Source organism: Scardinius erythrophthalmus (genome assembly GCF_964197995.2).
Source record: "Scardinius erythrophthalmus genome assembly, chromosome: 1".
NCBI classification, from domain to species: Eukaryota; Metazoa; Chordata; class Actinopteri; order Cypriniformes; family Leuciscidae; genus Scardinius; species Scardinius erythrophthalmus.
Window position 1 is genome coordinate 23,675,316 of NC_138221.1, and position 24,775 is coordinate 23,700,090.

Here is a 24,775-nt window from a genome sequence, read left to right on the forward strand (position 1 = left end):
TTCTGACTCTCAAGAACTTTTGTCGATGTATGACAGAAATAAAGTCAAACTGGTAATAATAAGTGCAACAATGTGTAATGACTCGAAGTCAGTTGTAGTTCTTGTGTTTCTCTTTTTTCTGTTCTTGTTTCTCTTTCCTTCAGTGAGTCTGCTTGTTATCATCAGGTGTCACCACTAATGGCCAATCATCACTTAATTAATCACTTAATTATCTCATTAACTTCAACACTGCTTCAGTGTTAACTTAATTATCTCATTAACTTCAACACTGCTTCAGTGTTAATTTTTAACACCCTGTAGTGTGGACACATATGTACACTGAGGAGTGTTAATTTAACACTGGGGATTTTGCTGTGTATGAGCCTGGACAGAATAATCAGGACTGACTTAGATAATAAATATTGAGACACTGGAGAACCAATTGTGGAGAACCAATGCATGTACATTAGCCTGCTTATTATATAGATAAATGGCTAAAAACAATGCATAACATTAAATATTGATGTAAGTTAAAATGATTATATTACAGATAATGACAAATAGTTTATTCTGATATAAATCAATTGGACAATATACAAGACAACCAGTTTTTTTAGTCTTTCAGCATATACTCAAATGATCTGTACTACAAACTCTTAATACAGTCAGATCTCTGCTGATGATCCTGAGGTTTCAATTATCACAGTATAGCCTTCAGTTTTTTATCCCCCTTTTACTGAATAAATGAACAGAAAAAACAAATAAATAATCTCAAAGAAAGAAAGAAAGAGGCTATGTTATAGTAAAACACACATTACATTTTCAAAACAAGTCAATTTTGTGTTCAGCGTCTTACAAACTTGACATTATATCATTGAATATAGACAAAATGTGTCAGATGATCTCTGTCATAAGTTGCAATGCTTTGTTGACTTCAAAATCAGTTTGAAAATATTATAGACAAGTGTAGGTCGTGAATGAAAGATTTGGAAATAAAAATATGACCCTGTCCATCTCTCAAATTGGCATCATGTCGGATCTTTTCTTTCCCTTTAAAACGCTTGTAAGCGGATGTGTCCCGGCGCTCCGTTAGTACATTCTCACTTTACAATGGAAGAATTCACTGCAATGCAGCAGCAGGACACGTGAGCATGGATTGATCTTGCTTTGACTCGACACTCAGTCTCATTAAAATTGCCTAAGCGATCCACATAAATACGTGTATGTGTTTTGCACAACATAATGTGTTCGCGTGTGGCGAAATGAACGTTTCTAAAGGTTACTATTACGCGTAAAACTTAATATATTATAGTTATTGGGGCGAATACGAATCACGATAATAAAAGAAAGCAAACACTTTCACTTTCTCCTATGTCACGTGATTTCAAGGCATCGTTTACAGGGAATGCATTGACGTCACTTTTCCCGCAACCAACACACTCCCTCAGCCGGACTGAGAGGCAGAAGAGCTGTGTGTGGCTGGATTTAATAGGAGAAACTAAGAAAACACGAGTAAAACAGAAGATGATCAGTTAAACTGAAGGTTGGACTCGATATAGTGTTCCTTACAACTGAGCAAAGATTGCCTGTGAACGCTTTACATAAATACAATATAGATTAATGTGATCACTTATATCAATGTTATATCGTCATGTCCAGTTTTTTTTTTGTCAGTGTTTAAATAAAATATTTAAGTAAATATTTAATTGACGAGTTGCCAATACAATCTAACAATACAATATGTGATTTTACCCCAAAATTCATCGTAGGTATTGACACAAAATGATCTAGTTGTTTCTGTGAACTGAGATCCATTTGCTTCTCTGTAGCTTTCAGCAGTCTGTAAATATACCTCAGATTTCTTGTCGAATCTAGTTGTACAGTCAATCTCAAAGCTCTCTCCCGTTTTGCATGTGTTGTGTGTGTTTTTCTCGGGATTCACGCGGAAAACTAATGATGCCTCTCAGTCTTTTTTCCACTCAGTGTGTGTGGCCAACAGTGACGTCACACGCATACACCCACTTTCTATAAAGACCTGCAGAGAGCTTTCACTCCCTATCTGGACTCCAGGAGCTGGACAGACTGACACACAGACAAGAAACAACCAGGTTTGAGTCTATTGCCTAATAATACCAATTGTATTAAATGTCAATTGTATTCAATTAATAGAAATCGTCATGTCTGATATGGAAAAGTTCTGCACAATTGACTGTAGATTGATTTGATTTTATAGCACATTATATTGACTAAATACATACCAATACGGTAGCTGTAATCTTTAACCACATGTTTAGGGTGTTTAGGTCAAAACATGAATACAATTGGGTTCATATTGTATTGCAAAACACTTTTTCTGCTATTGAGGTGGGATACGGTAAGGTTAGGGACAGGTTTGGTGGTTTGTGGTTTAAGGGTGGGTCAACAGTGTAATTATAAATGTAATTACAGAGATAAGTAACAGCTGTAATTACATGCAGGTATTTAAAAATATATATAAGTACTGTAAAAACATGTACACAATATGTGCATTGTATCAAACGATTAATTAAAACATTAATGCATAGTAGTTAAATAAACATAATATAAAGGGTGACCTAGTTTTGTATTAACAAATTAAAGGATTTTGATAATCAAGTTAATGAAACATTGGACCAGTCGAGAGGTTGAAGATTACTAGAGATCATAAAAACACTGACACATTTTATTGAGAGACTGTGTCTGTTCATCAATAATGTCAAGGTCGTTATAAACACAAAACTGACTTTTTCCGAAATGTCATGTGTTTTACTGGAGATGAGACAGCCTTTTATTTCTCTCATCATTGGGAGTGGCAGACGGCGGCGTCGAGTCTTTCCATATGGCATGTGTGCTAGAGGAATATGGGAGATGGGTACTTACTTATACAAGCGTTTTAAAGGGAAAGAAAAGATGTCATTTTGAGAGAAGGACAGGGTCATATTTTTATTTCCAAATCTTTCATTCATGACCTACACTTGTCTATAATCTTTTCAACCTGTCCGCTTTGATATAATTTTCCTAGAAACGTTGATTTCGTCTGAGTGCTTAAAACATAAATATAAAGGAGTTAGATGCGCACCTTAAATATACGTGCAAATGTGCGAATATTTGCTAATCGACACATTTTATTATTGTTTAAATCAGGGTTCCTCAAACTCTGTCCTGGAGGGCCACTGTCCTGCAGATTTTAGCTCCAACCCTGATCAAACACACCTGAGCAAGCTAATCAATGTCTTTAGGATCACTAGAAACTCACAGCTAGGTGTGTTTGATCAGGGTTGGATCTAAACTGTGCAGGACAGTGGCCCTCCAGGACCAAGTTTGAGGAACCCTGTTGTAGGGTGTCCCATTTGTAATTTTAGGCCTCAGAAGGGTGCTTGCGAGCGCCCCCTCTGCGGTCGATATGCGCCCTTGATGTGCACTTTTGCCAATTCACGCACAAAAGTGCAGACTCTTAGGAAGACCACGAGTGCTTGGGTGCCATTTGGGACAGGGCCACCGTGGACATGAGGGAGCACACTTCATGAAACATGCACTTGTCAGAGGACATCATTGTCATTCGCCTTAAAAACAAACGGCCTCCTGAAGACATAAAAGGTGGTGACGTGCGCTCTAGATGCCCTTTAATACTCATGTAGTGTGTATTAGTGTGTACACTAGTAGTGACATCACGGGTTGTTGCAGGTCAATGTCATTGTCGCATTTAAAACATGTACTCCTGATAACAAATGTCGACAATACCTTATCCATGTGATGCGAGAGCACTAGTATCTCCTCTCACAGGTAGATTTCCTTCGCTCTCGAATATCTTCTTAATGGGAATGTACAAATTTAACATCAATCACATACATAAAACTGTTAATAAACATGCACAAATTTAGAGAAGTTTTCATAAAAAACACAAACATTAGATATTTTTTTATCTTTTATAAAAATTCCCTCAACTCTTCATTCATCCCAGTAGGAAATAAAAAAATTAAATGAAAGATTAAAAATGCCTCTCCTCTCTTTCTATTTAGGTAAGTGCCACCTCCTCTTACTGGAATTTTTATGTGTTCAATACTAAAGAATAAAAAAAGAAGACAAAGGATGATTACATTCTTTAAAATGTTTTGCAACTGATTTTGTTACATGACCTCTTTTAATCAAACTCCTGTGTTCAGTGAAACGATGTTTCTCCGACATAAACATTTTTGCAAGGGCATATAACATTTTTGGTATTACGTGTGATAAAACTTTTAATGTTTATGTAATTTTTATAGATGGGATGTTCAAAAAGTTTAATATTATTGGTAAATTGGCAGTTAATGCACTTGCAACATTTATAATTTCCAATAGGGATTGTTACCAAAAGGGCTAACCCAATCCCGAATGAATCCGAAATCGCCCCCTAAACCCTCATTCCCTATTCCCTATAGTCCCCTAATATAGTTCACTTGAAGGACTGAATGAAAACGAGGGAGCAAATTCGGACGGTGGTTAAATGTACATTGGGATTGAATGAGTGCACTCAACATCCACTATGGTTTCAGACAGCACTACAAATAGATGCCCCTCAAATATTGCCTTATTTGAGGATATAAAGGGCGATTTCACATTCAGCCTATCTCTGCAACACTTTGGATTAGTGACACTAAACTTTTTGTCTGGCATTGACACTCCACCCTGACCTCACCACATTAATTTGGTGACAGTGCCACCTATTGGTCAGAAGCAATGAGCAATTTTGTCACATTACAAGTCATTTTATTTATGGCAGTTTGCTTAAAATCATCTCAATGCCTTTATTTACTCATTTTTGCAGTAGGACATAAGCTCTTTGCCATGCTTAGCTCTTCATTTTGTCTACATACTGTAAAATTAACACTCCACAGAGTTTATTTGACGCCACTGTAAGGAAAACAGGTCAATTTAGCTCAAAGGGAATTATTAATTGATTTATAGGGAATTTTGAAAGAATCACTTATTTTACGGCCAAGCTAATAATCAGCTCTGCAGTGGATTAGCAAGGTAACTTAGATCAGCAGTTTAAGACAGTAAATTTGTGAGCGCATAACACAAGAACACTTCTCTTTAAAATACAAACATGACTTAATTGATTATTCTAACACATAAAACTAATATCTAACACAAACAAAAGCACACACACATTCACACAAAATTGGTTCTTCTTGTAGTTCTTGTGATTCTGCTTGTTAACAGCAGGTGTTCATCACTAATGCTTAATCATCACTTAATTAATCACTGAATTGTCTAATTAACACTGTTGACAGTAATTGTGTGTTCACACCAAAAGCGATGCGTATATTTGTTTCGCGTTACTCGCTCTAGATTACTCGCTGGATGTTTTTGTGTTTCTCGTGTCACTCGCACGAATAAAAACATCACGCGATTAGGAGCGTCTTTACATTTTTACTTCACTGTCTATGGTCTTCATGCACATCAACAACAAAAACTAGATTTCTTTCTGCCATTTCTCCATCATTAACCATGTTGGAGATAATTACTCTTGCCTGTACCTGTTGTGGAACTCTGAAACGCAGAGGTTTCTGGGTTCACAGCACCATCCAGAGGCGAACACACACTTCTCAGTGATTTCACTCACACACACACACACACACACACACACACACACACACACACACACACACACACACACACACACACACAAAAAAAAAAACTTGGAGTGTTTCACCGTCTTCTCCAAGAACTACGCCTGAGTGAGAGCCGTTTCCAGCATTACTTGAGGGTGACAGGTGCCCACTTATCAAAAAGCAGTTGTTGAAAACTGATTGGCTTGCACGACAGCGCGTCATACGAATTTTACGCTTGAATTGAAATTTTTTAACTTGTGCGGAAGACGCACAATTTTTTAATTCAATTCACGTCTATTCGCATCTTTGCATTGACTTTGTATTAAATCTACTCACACAAATAATTCAATTTGCGTTTGAGTATTTTGCTGTGGGGTTAAAAGTTGTAAGATGAAAATAGACAGTGAAACACAATTTAACAGTGATCAACTGTAAATTCATTTACGGCAACAAACTGTAGAAAAACATTAATTTACTGGCAACCACAGCTTACCGTAAAATCAAGGAAAAAACAATATAATTAATTTAACTGAAATGTTAGTGAACGTTAATAGTTGATAAGGTGAGTTAATATTAAACTGAGCTGTTTTTATGTGTTTTTGCACAAGATAGATCAGTAACACTTTATTTTAAGATGGATTAATTACACGTCACAATCAAATTAGTCATATATGCATTTCAGCAGAATTTTATGGAATTTATAGTCTATGAAAAGTATTTCCTCTGAATACATTTTATGAGATGGGTGTATTGTAGGAGCCAACAAGCAACTAGCTTTCGTTTTATTTTTAATAACACCTTAGTCTACACGCTATGTAAAGAGTACATTATTAAACCTGTTTGTGTGTGTGTGTGTGTGTGTGTGTGTGTGTGTGTGTGTGTGTGTGTGTGTGTGTGTGTTGTGTGCAGAGTAAAACAGAACTGGTGTAAATCAGAGCAGCAGAAGTTTCTGTTTATCTGACAGATCCTCAACAAAACTCATCATGTGAGTATCTTTCTGTCTCTACATAAACTTCAGTCCTAAATCAAGCAGAATTTTGACACAAAGGTTTTTTGTTTTTTCATTGTTTTTTTGGGCCAGACCTGATAAAAAGATCGTTGCAGACTTTGAAGACCAACACCAGATTGAGTCAAGAGTGCTTGATTCCAACTTGATTCCAGAATGGTAAGACCACTTACGAGAAAAACACATCTGATGAAACTTTAGATTAAATATTTATTTTCAATCTTTTTAGTTTTTTGTTTCAAGTCCTTAGACCATGTAGAACACTCTAAATAATAATTAACTATGACATTAAAACAGAGAATGACTGCTGGCAAGAGAATGATATCAAGCGAATTTGGGAAGAAATACAAACAAATGGATAAAACCTCAGATGATAGAAAACAATGTGCTTATGTTATAATTTTGCAGATTGGTTAAAAATTTGTTTGTAATGAGTGTAACAACAAGTAACTCAAGAGAATCGTCATGCTATAACTGTCCAACATAGCAACATTGTTTCGGCCCAGATCCGGCCCACATCTGGACACGTATGGCAAGCCATTTTAACATTTAAAAGCTAGACTGGATATGTGTTGCAGATATCTGTAATTCAGTTTTGCCTAGTCAAAAAGAACATTTCAGATATCCGCAACTACATTCTTCCTATCCATAATTGTAATTTCAGATATCCACAAAGACATTCTTCCTAGGACAAATGACGTCACTTTTGCCATTCATTTGAATGGGGTTTATAATTACAGATATCTACAATTCAGTTGCAGATATCCACTATGTGAATTGCGGATATCTGCAATTGAATTGTAGATATCTGTAATTCTAGTTTGAGATATCTTCAATTTGATTCTGACTAGTCATAACTCCAGTTCAAGATATCTTTAATTCACCTTAATTCAAGATATCTAAATGTTCCTTTTCAGATATCTTAAATTAAGTTTTGACTAGGCGAAATGACGTTGTAGATATCTGTAACTGGAGTTATGACTAGGCGAAATTACGTTGTTGATATCTCAAACTGGAGTTAGGGATAGTCATAATTTAATTGTAGATATCTATTATCAAGTTATAGATATCTTGAAATAAATTTTGATTAGAGATATCTGAAATTTGAGATATCTGTAACTTTCATTCTGCCTAGTCAAAATGTAATTACAGATATCTTAAATTAGAGTTTTGACTAGGCGAAATGACGTTGCAGATATCTGTATGCAAATTAGTCCCGCATCACACTTTAGGCGGGAGCGTTGTTTTTTTAATCATTCAAATCGCACCTGTTAACTGTTAACTTAATTAGCACTGATTAGCACCATGTTGGAGCAGCCAGAGGGCGAAGGAATTTTTAATCGTCTTTTTAATGCTGCAGCCCGTGCAAGACAGGAGCTGGCAGCGAGAAATGATGATTCCTTACTTTCCACAACAAGACGATTATTTCGCCGGCGAGTTCATCGAGGTCGAGGTAATTTTTTATTTTTTAACATCAGAATTGCTAATGTGCTATCAGAGGTTCGGGGTAGTTGTTTAATAACTTAAAGCAAAACAGTTGCCAAAATGCATTATAGGGTCTTTTTGTGAATGTACTCGAGTCAAATGTAGCCTGCTACTTCGTTTAAAATTTATATTGACAATAAAAACTTCACTTTTAAGGTCTAACTAATGGCTTTTTGAATGGGTTCGCTAGGTGCACTAGCAGCTAGAACTACTGCAAATATACATGAAAAATAGCTATTTCTTAAATCTCAAGAAGGCACGACAACATGACACATGTCCCTATGAACTCAAGCACTGAGAACATTGAGTGTACAAAGACGAGTTTGTTAGCACAAGACCTAGCTCACTTTTTTTTTTTTTTTTTTTGCGTAATTATAAATCAGTACAAATGAAATACAGAACCATGAACATGTGGGATACAGAGATAAGGAAAAAATAAAAGTTACATTTATAAAACGTAAAGCTTTTTTTATTGGAGGTTTTTTTTTTTTTTTTGAAGTGATGACAATAATTGTAAATCATAAGAAAATACTTTGCATTTAGGTATTTGAATTTATGGTAGGCCTGTCTTGCTTTGTGAATATGATATACCATCATACAAAAATTTTATATATCTAGCTTTTTATTTTCAGAGACATCCGAGTGAAAAAGAACCTTACTGACAGAAAGATTACACAACTGATGAAATGCAAGATGGAAGCTGAAATTTAAAACCACAATTTAGTCTTCGTGAGCTTAATGTAGTTCTGTTTTGATACATTTAAACCATATAGTTCAATAATATCTTAAGAATAAAGTCTCCACTATTGTTTACTAAGTCTGAAACAAAAAAACAATGCCCTTATTAAACCAATAAGGGAAGAAAAATGATTTACAGGCTGATAATATTGGTTGTTCCATATGATATGAGGAGAAAAATTGTGTTTAAAGATCAGCTTCCATGACATAACATGGAAAGTTTCATAGGTAGTCTCGTACATTTAAAGTCACAAGAAAGCAAAAATTTTAAATTTCCACATCTTTTAAAAATCAAATTAGGAATCCAAAACCAGACTGAATTCCCCTTTAAACATTTTTTTCCAACCAGTTTTTTAAAAACCTGGTTCAAGGTAAAAAGTCTAAAACATGCAAACCTTCCTTTGAGTACGGTTGAGTTCAATATTTCCTGCTGGTGTGTTGCCCTTTATTTTTCCATATAAATTTAAAATTAAGTGTCAATAAATTTACAGGCGACCGAATCAACATAAAGGGATATAGAAGGATAAACAAAGTGTGAAATTCCTTCAGCTTTAGATAACAGCGTTCTGCCATATATTGTAAGTTCTCTTTAAGCTAAAGATCTTTTTGGCAGAATCTAATTTAGGGGAATTCAGCATTCAGAGAATTCTTTTTTTCTGTTCTAAGGAAGTTAAGTGTTATTGCAAGAATAACATGCATGCCAGCATCTTTATTAAAGTGTATTAGAGTGAATCTCTCTCATAAATCTTATGTTAACAATAGCTTACAGTAATTTTAAGCATGAATCCCCCCCCCCCCCACACACACACACATTTTAGCCAAGAATTACTGCTGACACTTATGTATTTGTGTTTTACAGGAGGATCTGGTGGCCGCAGGGAAAACCCTATTTGGCAAGCAAAACTTTTCCTCCTCCCAGGGCCAGATAATGGTTTTCTGCCCCCCACAATAGAACTTGAGGAACTGGCTAAACATGGATTAGGTAAATGTGAGATTGAAGCAGATAAGAATTGAGTGTTATTTACTTGTACACCTTATCTTACCTTCTTGCAAAGAAAGCTATGGAATGAGCTGCTTTGAATTTTGTTAGCTTGAGCCTGTATGGTCCGATTTGTTGTAATGTCTCTATATTGGGAAACATTTGACTGTTAATACATTTAACATTTTTTTTAAAGAAATATTGTAGAGCAGTTTACTCTTTGATGCATTTCCATAAGTTTCCATGTAGCCATTTTAATAGTTACACCTATGCAACACTTTCTCATGTCAAGGCATCACTTTGAAAGTGGCCAGAAATACCTCCCAATGAATCCTTTTGCATTAGCTATCTGAAGTTAGTCAGTGGTGGTTATGGTTAGTGTGAGGATCTGGGTGGTGCATTCAGACGCTAAGGCAAGCTACACCATATATTGTATGTTAATGTTCTTTCACATTATGGTCAAATGTGTGATGGCCTTGTGAGTGAGACCAGGCTCTTTCTTCTGCAATTTTCTTAGGAGTGTATGGGTTTGTTTAGATTCAAAGCTGTAAACTTTGTAGAAACACAAATGATCTTAGGTTAACTGTCATACAGGTGTACTTTTGGGGTTTGGCAACACTACGATTATGTCTGAAAATGAGTCCTGAATGCTAGGAGTCCTGAAAGATCTTGCAGCAACTAATGAATGTTACTTTGCCACTAGGAACTGATTATACTGATGTTTACTTTTCCATTTTTAGGAAAACCTGTGCATGAGTCAACGGAGGCCGGATGCACAAACTCAAAGATTGTGTTAAACTGGAGTTTATCTGAATTAAACAACTTTGTTTGCCAAAGCTACCCTCGTATCAGTTTAAATTTGGTAGGCTTTGAATTGGCAAGGACAGGCAAAGGACGCAAGATCCAGAAATTGCAAGTTAGTTCTGTGAAGGAACTAAAAGCTGTTGTTGGCAAAAGCAGGCTTTACATCGTGCCACGAGCCAATGTTTTGCAGGTATGGAATTATGCACAGGGATTTATATCATACTATCATATAAATGTGTTCTCTGTAATGTCTATGCCTATAACTGAAGTTACCCTCTGCTCAGGTAACATCACCACCCTCTGCCATGTCCCAGAATTCATTCCCACCACTCGCAGCTCCAGCAGTAGATGAGACCTCAGAAGAGGTTTCAGATCAGGTCCATATTAAAATGATTGCACATCTAATGATTTTATGTCCACTATACACTTTTTAGTGATGAGTGACAAATACAAATAAAAACCCTTGTGTTATTTTTTTTAAAATGTACAGTATTAAGATGTATCTATTTATTCTGTGTGATGTCTGAGCAGTTACATTCCCTAGGATAACAGTTTTTTCTACAGATGGATATTTTCAGTTTCAATTCAGTTGAATTGGCCTTTCATTAACCTTAATATAAATGACATGTTTTTGCACAGTGCACATTTAATGTTAGGTGACAGTTCAAGTAACTTCTTTACTGTGCAGTGACTAACAAATTCTTTGTCATTATATATTTTTTGTCTTCTCTTAGGTAATGACACCATCCGCAGCAATTCCCCAGAACTCACAACAACCATCCAGCACTACAGCACTTGATGAAATCTCCTTCAGCTCTGAGACTACAGAATCTGTAAATCTCCGTGTGAGTGAAGTTATTTTTGATGTTGTCAATGGTTGTAAATATGACTAATTTGTGACTCATAGTTGTACTTTATTTCCTTCAGGAGTGGCGAGCTGTACGTTCCCAGCAAGATGAAGAATATAATGCTTCTTTGTTGGCAGATATAGAAAAGGTAATTTGACTATTCACAGTTTGCTTGCCAAGGTTAAATTTTTGTTTAAAACAAAATGTGTATTACATATATGGTATTTCAGGACAGAAGGAGGCACAGCTATGAGGTTCTGGAAGAAAAGCGCAAAAAGGTTAGTGCTGCCACTAAATATTTTATTGTTTAATTTTTAGCGCAATTTTCCACCGGACAAAATTGCGATTGTTAACTCATGATTTCTGTTCTGTCTGTGCGCACCAATCGTGCACTTCTATCTACTCCTCAACCAGACCACCTAGAGACTTCGGGTTTTCGGCGTTGTTAAAGAAGGTCTAATCTTAGGACCCCAAAAAAAAAAAAAAAAAAATCCAGGAAAAGATTTACTATCTCTTAGTGTTGTGATCCCATGAGGTCAGAAAATTGCGCTAAAACAGGTTTTATTACTTGTTTATATATATATATCTCTCTATCTATATCCTTTTTTTTTTTTTTTTTTTTTAGGCCATTGAGGAAAGACGCCAGCGAATGACAGCCTGTGTTGAACCTCTTGATGGAAAATATCTGAAAGCCAAATATCCAAATGGAGATGTGAATAAGAGGAAGTTCATCATGTCTGATCCAATTCAAGTAAGACGTTCATTGTGAAGGATTAAAGGTATAGCGGAGGATTTTCTTTTTCCGGGTGGGTAGTGTAAACTATTGGTCCACCTAAGTGTCAATCATTCTGGTGATATGTAACGTAAGGCCGTCGTACGTGCTCGTCCCTTAGTTTTCGCTTTCTGCGCATGCGCACTTTCAGGTGTTTATGTGTGGTGGTGAGCTAGAGTTACGGTTTAAGCCATTCATTGAAGCTCGCCGTTTCACCGGGTCCTTTGAAAATGTCTGAGGGTCGCAAGAGAAAAAGTTTGTACGAACTGTATGAGAAGAAGAGAAAGGCCTCAGAAGAGAGAAACAAGATCAGAGTGTTTTTGGGAGATTGTTTCACACGATGGCGTGCGCTGAAAACACAGGTTGGGCTTCCCACTGATGCCTCAGTCGCGAAGTTTCTACTCGACAGGTAAAGTTTGGCATGCTATTTGGAGAAAAAGTGCAAATCTTCTTTTGGAAAGTAATCTTGTATGAGTGATGCCGACAGCAAATTGTAAACAGAGCGTGCACGAGGAGAACCTCGCACACGTTTAATAGGCGTTCCCTCTCGGGAGCATGTAGTGTGTTGCGCATGTGCATTTTTTCAAAAAGTGGAGAGGGCGGTTCTTATCTAAAATTCGGAAAGATCCTCCGCTATACCTTTAAGGTGTTTTTTACATAGATGTTTTATTTAGTTATTTTTCCTCATTTCTGGATATCTTTATTAATATTTGCCATCGTGGGCTCTTTGTTTTTAGGTCTTGTTTGATTTTATTGGAACAGATGAAATGGCCAGTGAGGTGTTCAGAATCCAGGAAGCTACTACTTCAAATGCTATAGAAAGCACTTCTACTGGGTCAATTTCAGATCATGGAATCAAACCGTTCTCTACATTGTATGTCCTTTGGACATCCCCTTTTGATTATCTGGTAAGTTACTACGACAGTATCACTTGAACAATTTTTTTTTTTTTTTTTCATAATGATTTTGATTTGGCCATATGCATTACCTTTTATTGATCAGTTATCATTTTTTGGCCTGATTGTCCCTGTTAAGTTTTCTTAAGGCTTGTTAAGAATCCCTGCGTCCCAGTTTACCTACTTATACCATGCCCTAAAAGTATGTGCTCTTTTTGTGAAGAAAAAGTACATACTTTTGAGTGTGTGAGAAGACTAGGCAAGCTTTTGGGACATACTATCCAGTCATGAAACGGACACCATAAACTGGCCTGTCAATCATCTTTTCACAGTTAATATCCTCCACAATTTCATTTAATTTGCTACTAGCCTGAGAGAAAATATTTATGAGCCTTGCATGTAAAGACATTTACATTTATGCATTTGGCAGATGCTTTTATCCAAAGCGACTTACATTGCATTTAAGGTACACATTTTACATTTTGTCAGTTCTTCCTTTCCCTTGGAATCGAACCCATGACCTTGGCATTGCTAGTGCCAACGCTCTACTGTTTGAGCTACAGGAAAGCTTTTTAGTTAAGATGAAATCTAACATGAATAACATTAAATAAACATTTTTATCAGTTGAAAGTTTTATTATTAGTGATTCAAACCCCCTCTCCATCGGTCTTGCATGTTTGAAACCTCGCTATGTGTCCATCCACCTATTTCTGTGCATTTTGCATGAAAACATGCACATAAACTAAGATGGAAACACATTTACCAAATAAAATCCAGTACATGACAGATTATAGCTCATCATGCCCAAATGTAAAGTCAGTACAGTTGTGTTCAGTCTGCGATTACAGTCTACATCAGGGATCAGCAACTCCGGTCCTGGAGGGCCACTGTCCTGCAGAGTTTAGCTTCAGCCCTGATAAAAACTCACCTGCCTGTATCTATCTAGTAATCCTGAAAACACTGATTGCCTTGTTCAGGTGTGTTTAATTAGGGTTGGAGCTAAACTCTGCAGGACAGTGGCCCTCCAGGACCGGAGTTGCTGATCCCTGGTCTACATTAATGTCTGTGTGTTTCATTTCAGGAAAAACACTGACCCTGTAAATGTTGCCCAGCCTCCAGTGGATTCGCCCTTTGTTCAGTCTCCAGTGGCTCTATCCCCTGCCCAGTCTCCAGTGGCTCTATCCCCTGCCCAGTCTCCAGTGGCTCTATCCCCTGCCCAGTCTCCAGTGGCTCTATCCCCTGCCCAGTCTCCAGTGGCTCTATCCCCTGCCCAGTCTCCAGTCGCTCTGGCCTCTGCGGCTTTGTTCACAGCCCAGACTCCATTCATAAATTTTAATTTTGAAGACCAACATACAGAGCCAATTGTCATTGATATTGATGAAGAGACACCACTTAGTTTTCCATCTCCCCAGCAATCAGACATTGTAGATCTATCCCTAACAGATCAAGGGAGGTCCGTGGCCCTAGATGAGTATGTTCCTATATATGCTTATTTACTTAGTTAAATACTTTTTATGCATTCGCAAATTAACAAACACTCGCACACAAAGCCACCATCTCTTCATTTAAAAATAATGGGATGAGGTTGCTTTGTGACTGGAAGTCCCTGCATGTGTGAGCGGGGCTTTATGCAACTAGCAATATTCTAAAATATACCATAATGTTCAGCATTTGACTAAAAACAATCCAATCTTTGTCTCTTGCAGGGTTGACCTACAGACCATTCTAAAAAAACTGCAAAGCAAAATCAATGGAAACATCTGCCCAACAGCAAACCAAATAAATGTGTTCAGAGAAAACATACTACAGTGCAGCCTGCAAGCTATCAAGCGGCGACGATTCAACCCACAAGCAAAATTAGATGTAGTGTTTGTTGATGCTGAGGAAAATGGGGAAGGGGCAATAGATGAAGGCGGCCCTACTAGAGAATACTTGCGGTTGTTGATGCGGGCCATCCATCAATCGAATGTCTTTCAGGGCCATGAGAAAGACCGGAGTTTGGCTCTAGACACACAAGGTCAGTACTCCTGTTATAAAAGAAAGCTTTTGTGTCAGGTTATGTTTTAATGCTATTCAGCTATTTGGTATTCATGGAAAAAATGCTTTTTTTTTTCTCTCCCGCCACTACTGGTCAGATGATGCTTTTGGATTCCACCTTAACAGTCATAGTCTTTTTGATCTTTTGTGTTTGTATTTTTGAGGGTTCATAAACTGACAAATCAAATTTCCTAAGTTTCACATTGTACTATTAAAACATTCTGCTTGTTTCAGAAATATCTAACTTGGTAGTCCAGTAAAGGGTTTTATTCAAGGGTTTTATTGATTCCAGACTCGTAAAATGTCCGTTATAATGACAGTGCTACACTAGTCTCATGCTATTTACACCTTGTTTGCACTATTAGTTATGATAAAATGATTTTGTGAGAACGCAGAAATCATGTTGCAAAGATGAGATCACTGCATTCACTTGATTAATGCTCAGTGCTCGTTCCTGCAACCTTTCAGGTGATGAGGGTAGATCTAAATATAATCCTATAATCTACAACTCACACTGTTAATCTATACAGCTGTTATAATAAAAATTTGTGAAAGTATTCAGTAGTTACACGTGTATGTAACTGTTTCATATGCAAAGATGTTTTTGTTGAAGCTGCCACAAAATAAAAAAGGTTACTGACTTTTTATCTAACAATTCTGACTTTTTGCTCCCAATTCTGACTTTTTGCTCCCAATTGTGCAATTTGTTTTACTTTAGCTTTGGAGAATAGGTTGTATGCATCAGTGGGGAAGATGATTGCTATGTGTGTCGTCCATGGAGGAGTTGGCCCACATTTCTTCTCTGAAAGACTTTTTCAGCAGATCTGTGGCATGCCAACATCCTCTGCCTCAGTGGATGAGGTTGGGGATCATACATTGAGGGAGCAACTAATCAAGGTACAGAGATGTTTGAGAATTTCAATTATTGTTTAAAAATGATGCTATTATTAAAGATCATGTGTATTTGGAAAATATGTTGACGTGCTTCAATGTTTAAAAAAACATTATTTTTCATATGCAGTGCATTATTTTAGCTCCTCTACTATGCCCAGCCTCTCTCAAATGTGGCGTTTTCTACAAAGCCCCTCCTTCCATCTGCTCTGATTGGTCAGCTGACCCAGTGCATTGTGATTGACAAAATACCCTCAAGTGTGTGTCAGAAATATAATGCCCCTTACCATAATTGTGAGCTACAGCTTTCAAAGTACATATAAAAACAGTTAATGGGTACATGTTGCTCAGCTCTGCTTGAGCAGGCATCAGTGTCATACAGAACACAGGGCATCTAGAGCTGCTTTTCCACCATCAGGCTGAACGTTTCTCTTTGCTTAACAGTTTCATTCTTTTTTTCGCAACTGTTTTAGATACAGGAAGCAACAACTGTTCAGGAGGCAAATTGTGCCATTGCAGAAGCAGCAGACAGCTTAAGTATCATTGGTGCCTTGAGATATATATCACACTTGACAGAAAGGAACTCTCTTGTCCAGTCAGCTGCAGAGTTCTTTGTGAATGGGAGACTGCGGGCTGCCTTGGACCAGTAAGTGATTTAAAGGGTTAGTCTGCCCAAATATTGAAATTCTGTTGTTAATTATTCACCCTCATGGGTTTCCACACCCCAGGGGCCTCATGTATCAATCTTGCGTACGCACAAAAACTTTGCGTACGCCAGCTTTCACACTCACGGTCGTATGTACTAACAGTGAAATTAACGCGAGAGTGTGCGTTCCTCCACGCCAATTTCATGTCTAGTGTACGTACATTTCTCATTGTTTTTGTCCGTTGGCGACTCTTACAGGCAATGAAGTGAAGTTGCAAACATTACACAACGAATTGTTCTACAAGTCTATCGCACCACCAACCGAGGGAAGCATTGATTCATTTGCAATTTATAAAATAATTTACATATATTGTCACACGAGCCTTATGGGAATATTCTATCAATTATGCAATTAAGAACATATAAAAGCATATGCAAATTGATACAACCCTTAGTATATAAATAAAATAAATTTCTAATATAATATTAATAAAAAAAATTTTTATTTATATATATATAATAATAATAATAATAATAACAATAATAATAATAATAATAATAATAATAATAATAATTTATATAATAATTCAGCATTGACGGCATCAGCCAAACTCTCCCGCTCATATTTTTTCCTTTTTTTATTAATTCCGGAGGACAAAGTTCCAAATAAAATATTTTTTCTCGTTTCTACCTCCGATAGTAGCACCTACACACTTTCTGTAAAGTTTCGAATCTTGCCGCTTGCTTTAGCCATTTTCTTACTGCTTTCTTTTGCCAAAGTGGACTCATTACCATATTTAAATTGCCCTAATTAAGGGAGGAGACTAGGTGGGGCGTTGTGCTCGTGCATGTGCGCTCCGTTTTACGTTAACTGGGATGTACAAAGAGAATATGTGTGGGATCCTTCGTACGCAGAGATTCATACATCTGATTTTTTTTGTGTGTACGCACATTTACAGCTTTGTCCGTACACAATGTTTTAGTATGAATTCCACGCAAGTCTTTGTAGATGAGGCCCCAGGACTTTAGTTAGTAAATTAAGCCTTTACTTTTTGACAACATAACTAATCATCAGCTTGAAACTTCCATTGACTGCTTTGTTTGTTATGCAGGTTTTCAGAAGGGTTGCAAACTCTCGGTTTGCTGGAAGAGATGCAGAAATATCCTGCACTTTTTAATGACATGTTCGTCAATGAGCAGAGGCCCCTTCAAGCAAAGGACCTCTGCAGTCTTTTTTCTGTGAACTTTTCCCCACAAGGCAGCAACAGAAGGGCAAAGGAAAACCAGACCATATGCTACTGGAGGGACTGGTTGATCGATGTTGAAGGTATGACATGTTTTTATGTAATGTTAAAGGTATGCCATGTAATAAAAATAAATTCAACATGTTTAAAATTTCTACAGTATAATGAGTGAATACTTAAATCCATTTTCCAAATTGTATTTGTGCCTTGTCCTGAATCATTACAATTATAGTAAATATTTATATTCAGACTGTTTCATTGAGCAGGACACATTTAAAGGAGCATTTAAATTAATAGCTAGAATGCTAACGCTACTTAATGTAGCTTTTAATTCTCTTGTAATGTGTCATTTGTATTTGTTTTATGCTATTGTTCCTCTATAAACAGTGATTAATAAAAACAATGACTTAGATTTAAAGAAAACAAGTGTTTGAAGTGAAAAATTATCAGATTTTTGGTAAATCTATCCATTATGCAGAACAAATACTTAGGATTGTGTTTTTTTTTGTTTTGTTTTTTGTAATCAGACAATATATAGAAACCCTGCAGCTAGATGTAGTCATAATTAGACAGGCTGGCTAATTCTGTTTAGAACAAAATATCGCTGTCAAAGAACTGCATGTACCACACATTTTAGGTTAGTCTTTTGAGGTTTGTGATTTTTCTGTACATATATTTTACAGAGGGAGAGACTGATGGAGTCACTCTTGAAATGATAATGGAGTTTGCCACTGGAGCCTCCACAGTGCCACCTCTGGGTTTCCCCCACCGCCCGGAAATAGAGTTCCTCCATCAAGACAGGAAAATCTTTCCAGAGGCCAATACTTGCCTCATTATACTACGACTGCCGATACACACAGATAATGAACTGTTCAAGACCTACATGACAGAGGGGATCATGCAGAGCCCATATTTTGGTGTTGCATGAAATGTTAAAATGTTATTTTTTCCTCTTTTTAAGGAATAGTTCAGCAATAAAATAAATGTTGTCAATGATTTGACTTACAGAAGTCTCATGCTTTAAGCTTTAATATTAGCCTACCTTTTTACACTTAAGTAATTTTAGGTACAGTCACAACTGAGTACAGCTTTTATAAATTTAAATTTCCATTAAGAAGCACCTTGAAGTCAAATGTTTGTGCATCATTGCAAAATAAAATGCATTGTTCTGCATTATGCATGTTCGTGTTTATTGTGGAAAACTGTTACATTGCTCATTAACTGTTCAGGTTCTCTCACTTGTTCACCAGCTTTTCATCGAAAATATATATATTTTTTTCAATGTTACCATCTAAGTATCTATTAATTTTTTAACAGAGCATTCTTGTAGTTAAAACTTTTACATATTAAAATATTACAAAATAACATTCTTTAACACTCTAATCTGCAACACTAGTTTACCAAAACATTATCAATTTCTGCACAACAAACCTGAAACTTAATCTTTAAATCTGTAATATGGTCAATACCATGGGAAACCGTTTCCATTTGCTGAGGAGTAAGGTTAATTTGAGTGTTCAAAAGTTAGAGCTGGGATTTCTTAATTTTCAGCTGTGGGCAAAGACTCAATGCCATGTGAAGGTTGTTGCTGGGATCAAGCAGTTCAGAATCTTCAAGACTGTAGAATATGCTGTAGAATGATTGTAGCACGTGTAAATATACATCCCTCCACAAACGTTCTATCCTTTGGTTGGATGGATTCCCCAGTAATGTGACTAATGGATTGATGTTAAAGGGATAGTTCACCCAAAAATGAAAATTCTGTCATCATTTACTCACCCTCAAGTTGTTCCAAACCTGTATGAGTTTCTTTGTTCTACTGAACACAAAGGAAGATATTTGGAAGAATGTTTGTAACCAAACAGATCTTGGTCCCCATTGACTTCCATAGTATACTATGGAATACAGAAAATATATAATTGACTACAGAATACATTGACTTCCATAGTATACTATGGAAGTCAATGGGGACCAAGATCTGTTTGGTTACAAACATTCTTCCAAACATCTTCCTTTGTGTTCAGTAGAACAAAGAAACTCATACAGGTTTGGAACAACTTGAGGGTGAGTAAATGATGACAGAATTTTCATTTTTGGGTGAACTATCCCTTTAAGGATTTTTTGGCAGTTAAACCTGTTGATCTAAAATTTTCATTCAAGCCATTAAACATTCAATCTTTTTTCATACATTACCAGTTTATTCATCTTTTTTTATTCATTTTGTCAATCCCATTCAAAATAGTTAGATCCTTCTCCATTTTTCCAAGGATTAATTGAATTTCTTTTTCATGCATTTTCAAGTCTTGTCTATTGATTCATATTCAATTTAAACCTTAAGATGTTTCACATTTTTCATACATTAAGAGTTCAACATTTAAATCTCATTCATACTAATTAGATGATTTTCTGGGTTTTTTTTCTACAAAAAAGGAACAACAGTAGAAAGGAACAATACAAATACTGTCAGCCAACAATACTACAAAAAAAAGAAAGACGAAACATAACACAGCACCAACAGTGCTGTTAGCTACTGCCAATGTTTGGACTGGCACCCACAAATCTAGCACACCTGACATTAGCTCCATGCATCAGCTGCAGCTGCACCGACCATACCGCCTTATTTGAACAGAAAATATAACTTAAAGCTCTTTAAACTAAAAATGTCTTACAGTCAGTCCTGGATAATATATGCAGCCAATAAACTTTTGTCTCTGGGCTTGGAATTGGACTATACCTGAGTTTGCAAAATACTGATAATTGCAGTACAGCAAGCCTGATATTTTATCTTTAGATCAGAAAGGTGTTGGATTGCATTGTGTACAGATGTCTGTTGTTGCTGAGTGAGGATGAGTTGAGGTGGCTCTACATTAACAGCTGGGAACTCTTCCTCATCAAGTGTAGGCAGTGTTTGAATTCCATACTGCGCTAGGATGGCATCAATGTTTTGGTCGCTGTAGGGATTTTCCCCAAACACATTGTTGACAGCTGTGCTGTCTGTTGCAATGTTTTTGAGCATGCCCTCTGTCCAGAGTTGAGTTGGTGTGCGATTATTTTCTGTTCGCAACGGATGGAGGTTCCAGGCCTGTCTAAACTGCTCCAGTCTTTTTTGAATCTCAGGAAGATAAACAATATGCAGTGAAAGTCTGTGGACATCATCATCTGGGTTTAGAACTTCTGAATCCTCTAAGGAGTAGAACATAAGGTAAAACTGCTGCAACACATGCAAAAATACATCACGCCAAAGTCGTTCAATTCTCTGATTGTGAACTGATTGTCCGGTTATGAAACCTCTGTGTTCAAGTCCTTGAACTAGATGCATGAATAAAGCCACAAGGACATTTTCACCACCATGGTCAGATCTGACTCTTGATGGTAAGGCATAGAGGCATGTTGCTTTCAAAAACTGAGAAAGCACTGTTGTGGCACGATTGTCTGTGCTGCAGTTTAGGTAAGTAATCAGACGGGAGTATCCATCAATTGCACCATGAATCACAAAGCCCCATCTAGAAAGGTTGAAAAACAAATATTACTTGAAAATGAAGATACTATTGACAGTAGACTGCAAACAATATAGCTGTAAACTCCATTTTTTTTATTTGCTGAAGTTCTTTTCAAAATATTAAAAAGGTAATAATAACCTTATGAGACGCATGTTCCCATCAATGTGCCACAAACTATTGGGGTAAGGTACATGATAAACACGTCTTGCAACTGTCTGGCTCCATCTCCTTGCAGCAGCAGTAGGATTGACCCGTGTCAACATCTCACGCACCCTGGACCGTGTAACAAGCACACCCTGTGCGCGCAACAGGGCTCTTATCATCTGCAACAGATTTGTGAAAAGATCTAAATTGACATGATATTCACAAAACAATGGCACACAAATGTGAATTAAATACAGCCTAAAAATAAAGACCTCCAATTACCTCATTTCCAGAATTAGGGTATTGGCTCTGAAGTTGCCTCACACGTTGTTCTAGTTCACCATCATCTATTGCAGACAGCATACTTCTAACAGGTATACCCAGCAACTTTGATTTCTTGTACAGAAATGATGAGGAGCATCCCAGTATTTCAGCAGTTTTTGAAATTGTATGGCCTTGCTTTAGCAGAAATTCAATGTGTTCTCTGGTAACATCAATGGCTGGTCGGCCTCTTCTCCCTACAAAAAGAACAGGGTTTAATTGCAACGTTACTATGCATCAAGTTAAAATTAAGTTGTGACAAAAAAGGTTTTATAAAAAGATAAACCTCACATATTTCAGCCTTTAAATCATTTTTTATAAAAAGAATGAGTCAAAAAAAGATAAATGAATGATATTTACAATGCACATGATTAGCTTATTTTTTATTATTAATAGTAAGATTCGGTCCGATTTGCCTGTGGCGTCTGTCGTTACTATGCAAACATGCGCTGCTCTCCACAACGGACAAAGATTTCCACCACCGAAAAATGCTTGCTGTATGCTTTGCTACAAGATTTATTAACAAATAAGAGAAAAACACCTGTAATGATTGGTTGGTTCTTGTCATATGGTTTGTGGCATTCTGAAAAGTTGCGCCTGGAAAAAATGAGCGCGCTTGTCGCGCGCCTACATTTGAATGAACTTGAGCGCGCAAAAGACGCGATAGTGAACGGCCCCTTGGCGAGCTACCTCAAATCAGGCAACGAGCTACTGGTAGCTCGCGAGCGACGTGTTGGAGACCCCGCTAAATGTTTTAAACGGCCGGATTTCCCCTTTAACGTTAATGCAATGATAATGCAGTGATAAACAGACTCACCTGAACTAATGCGCCTGACAGAGAAACGTCTGTCTTCCCCAGCATGGAAATCTGCGTCTACTCGAGTTTTTAGTTGAGCCAAACTGCTTTTGAGTTCATTGTTTGTGTCTGGTGATAGCAAATGCTCAATTCTTCCGAGATTTCTTTCACACTGTTCAATAGAACGACGTTCTCTCTCTCCACAAATCCCCTGTGTGAGGGCTCGTTGAATTTCATGCCATTTTCTGGTGGTTTTTTCGATTACAGCCAACGCCATGACTGCTTTCTTCTTCTATTCACAGAAATAAGGAAATGAACCTCACTTCTTCTTTGATTAGGGCGGGGAGGGGAAATTACGTATTTATGGATATCTAAAATAGAGGAACGTCATGCACAATAATTTGCACTAGTCATAATGACGTTTGAGATATCTTTAACTTTAATTCTGCCTAGGCGAAACTGAATTACAGATATCTGCAATTGTCATTTAAGATGTGTGACGAGTTTAATATCGTTTTCAATGACGTCATTGCAGATATCTGTAATTCAGTTTTGCCTAGTCAAAACTGAATTACAGATATCTCTATCTGTCGTTTCGACTAGTCACAATTACGTTACAGATATCTTGAATGACAATTCCAACTATCCAAAATGTAATTACGACTAGTCAGAAAGACATTGTTGATATCTACAATGTTAATTCCGGATAGTCAAAATTAGCTTTTAAATGTTAAAATGGCTTGCCATAGACACGTGGAAAGATGATCTGGCCCACATGCAGCGTGGAATGATGGCCCTTGGGTGGACCGCTCCTGTTTGCCAGATCTGTGTCACGGTTCATGAATCGGCTGTCTCATTACTGATGTGTGTGTGTGTGTTGTGTGTGTGTGGGTGTGGTTACTCATTGTGGTGATTATTGTTGCCAGCTGTGTTCAATCCCCGTTCCCTTTATATGTGCAGTAATTCCCATCTCATGTTGTCAGATCGTTGTGGCTTCCCCGGTGTCGTGTCCTGTTCCCGTGTGTGGCTCTCATCTCCTCGTGTGGATTCCTGTCTTCGTGGATTTGCTTCGTTGTGTGTTCACGCGTCTGGATTGTTTATTGTTCCTGGTTCCTGAGCACGCCGTTCACCGCACACCATCACCGGGTTGCCCATTGAAGTCCCTGCGTCATTCCTACATCTGAGTGTTGTTCCCGACCTGTGTATTCTGACCTTTAAATAAACATTCTTTTACTTGCGATTGTATCCGTCTCTGTACTGTTACAGAACGATCTGACCCACTATGGATACAGCAAGTACTGCCAGATTGAATGAGTTCATCACGCACAGCGTCACAAGAATGGATCAACAAGGAGAAGAGATCGCGAACACAGGTCGCGCGGTTCAGACACTCGTGACGCAGGTGTCCGAGCTCACCCAACAGCTACAACTTCTCCGTGTTCCCACTGCGCCGCCCACACCGCCCGTTCAACCCCCCCCGCCTCTGCAAGAGAATCAGCCGGAGCCTCGTCTGCCCACGCCAGAGAAATACTCAGGTGAGCCCGAGTATTGTAGGGCTTTTCTCACTGCTTGTTCTTTGCACTTTGCACTGCAGCCACGGACCTTTTGCACCGAACAGTCTAAAGTGGCGTTCGTGTTGACACTACTGTCGGGGAAGGCGGCTCTCTGGGGAACGGCGGTGTGGGAGAACCAAAACATCTGCTGCGCCTCGTTCCAGGCACTCTCCTCGGAGATGAGAAGAGTATTCGATCGAGCGGTGGCGGGTAAGGAGGCAGCCAGATTACTCGCGGATCTACGCCAAGGGAATGGCTCGGTGTCGGACTATTCCATCCAGTTCCGCACCCTGGCTGCAGAGTGCCAATGGAACGAGGAGGCGCAGTGGGACATGTTCCTGCATGGGTTGGCTGACCGCGTTCAGAAAGAGATTTACATCCTGGACCTTCCCAAGACCCTGGATGGCCTGGTGGATCTTGCGCTGAGGGTCGATGCTCGTCTTGATCGTGTGGCTTCTCGTGCACAGCAGAGTCGACTCCAGCACCATCCTGAGGATCCACGGGCCAGCGGCGGGAACGCGGTC

General features: G+C 37.8%; 3 protein-coding genes across 4 annotated transcripts in view; 2 read left to right on the forward strand and 1 right to left on the reverse strand.

Moving 5' to 3' along the window:
- Window positions 1-24,775, forward strand: part of LOC308697603 (uncharacterized protein) — a 641,328-nt gene that overhangs the window by 510,581 nt on the left and 105,972 nt on the right. The gene's annotated exons all lie outside the window — the stretch shown is intronic.
- On the forward strand, window positions 1,071-19,115 carry LOC308701553 (G2/M phase-specific E3 ubiquitin-protein ligase-like). 2 transcript variants are annotated; one of them, XM_081383911.1, is made up of 19 exons: window positions 1,421-1,522; window positions 1,947-2,087; window positions 6,501-6,576; window positions 6,673-6,756; window positions 7,958-8,050; window positions 9,680-9,802; window positions 10,540-10,793; window positions 10,888-10,980; window positions 11,338-11,448; window positions 11,531-11,599; window positions 11,682-11,729; window positions 12,077-12,202; window positions 12,961-13,131; window positions 14,201-14,590; window positions 14,826-15,136; window positions 15,875-16,053; window positions 16,521-16,693; window positions 17,806-18,020; window positions 18,621-19,115. In XM_081383911.1, exons 13-19 carry the CDS (start codon window positions 13,073-13,075, stop codon window positions 18,863-18,865), a joined length of 1,572 nt encoding a protein of 523 aa, XP_081240037.1. In that variant the 5' UTR covers window positions 1,421-1,522; window positions 1,947-2,087; window positions 6,501-6,576; window positions 6,673-6,756; window positions 7,958-8,050; window positions 9,680-9,802; window positions 10,540-10,793; window positions 10,888-10,980; window positions 11,338-11,448; window positions 11,531-11,599; window positions 11,682-11,729; window positions 12,077-12,202; window positions 12,961-13,072; the 3' UTR covers window positions 18,866-19,115. The 2 variants fall into 2 exon arrangements, with proteins under 2 accessions (XP_081240038.1, XP_081240037.1); XM_081383912.1 differs by having other exon boundaries at window positions 1,071-2,087.
- Window positions 20,121-22,093, reverse strand: LOC308701571 (uncharacterized protein). Its single transcript, XM_081383927.1, has 3 exons — window positions 21,864-22,093; window positions 21,576-21,760; window positions 20,121-21,440 (listed from the first exon to the last, which is right to left on the reverse strand). Exons 1-3 carry the CDS (start codon window positions 21,942-21,944, stop codon window positions 20,666-20,668), a joined length of 1,041 nt encoding a protein of 346 aa, XP_081240053.1. The 5' UTR covers window positions 21,945-22,093; the 3' UTR covers window positions 20,121-20,665.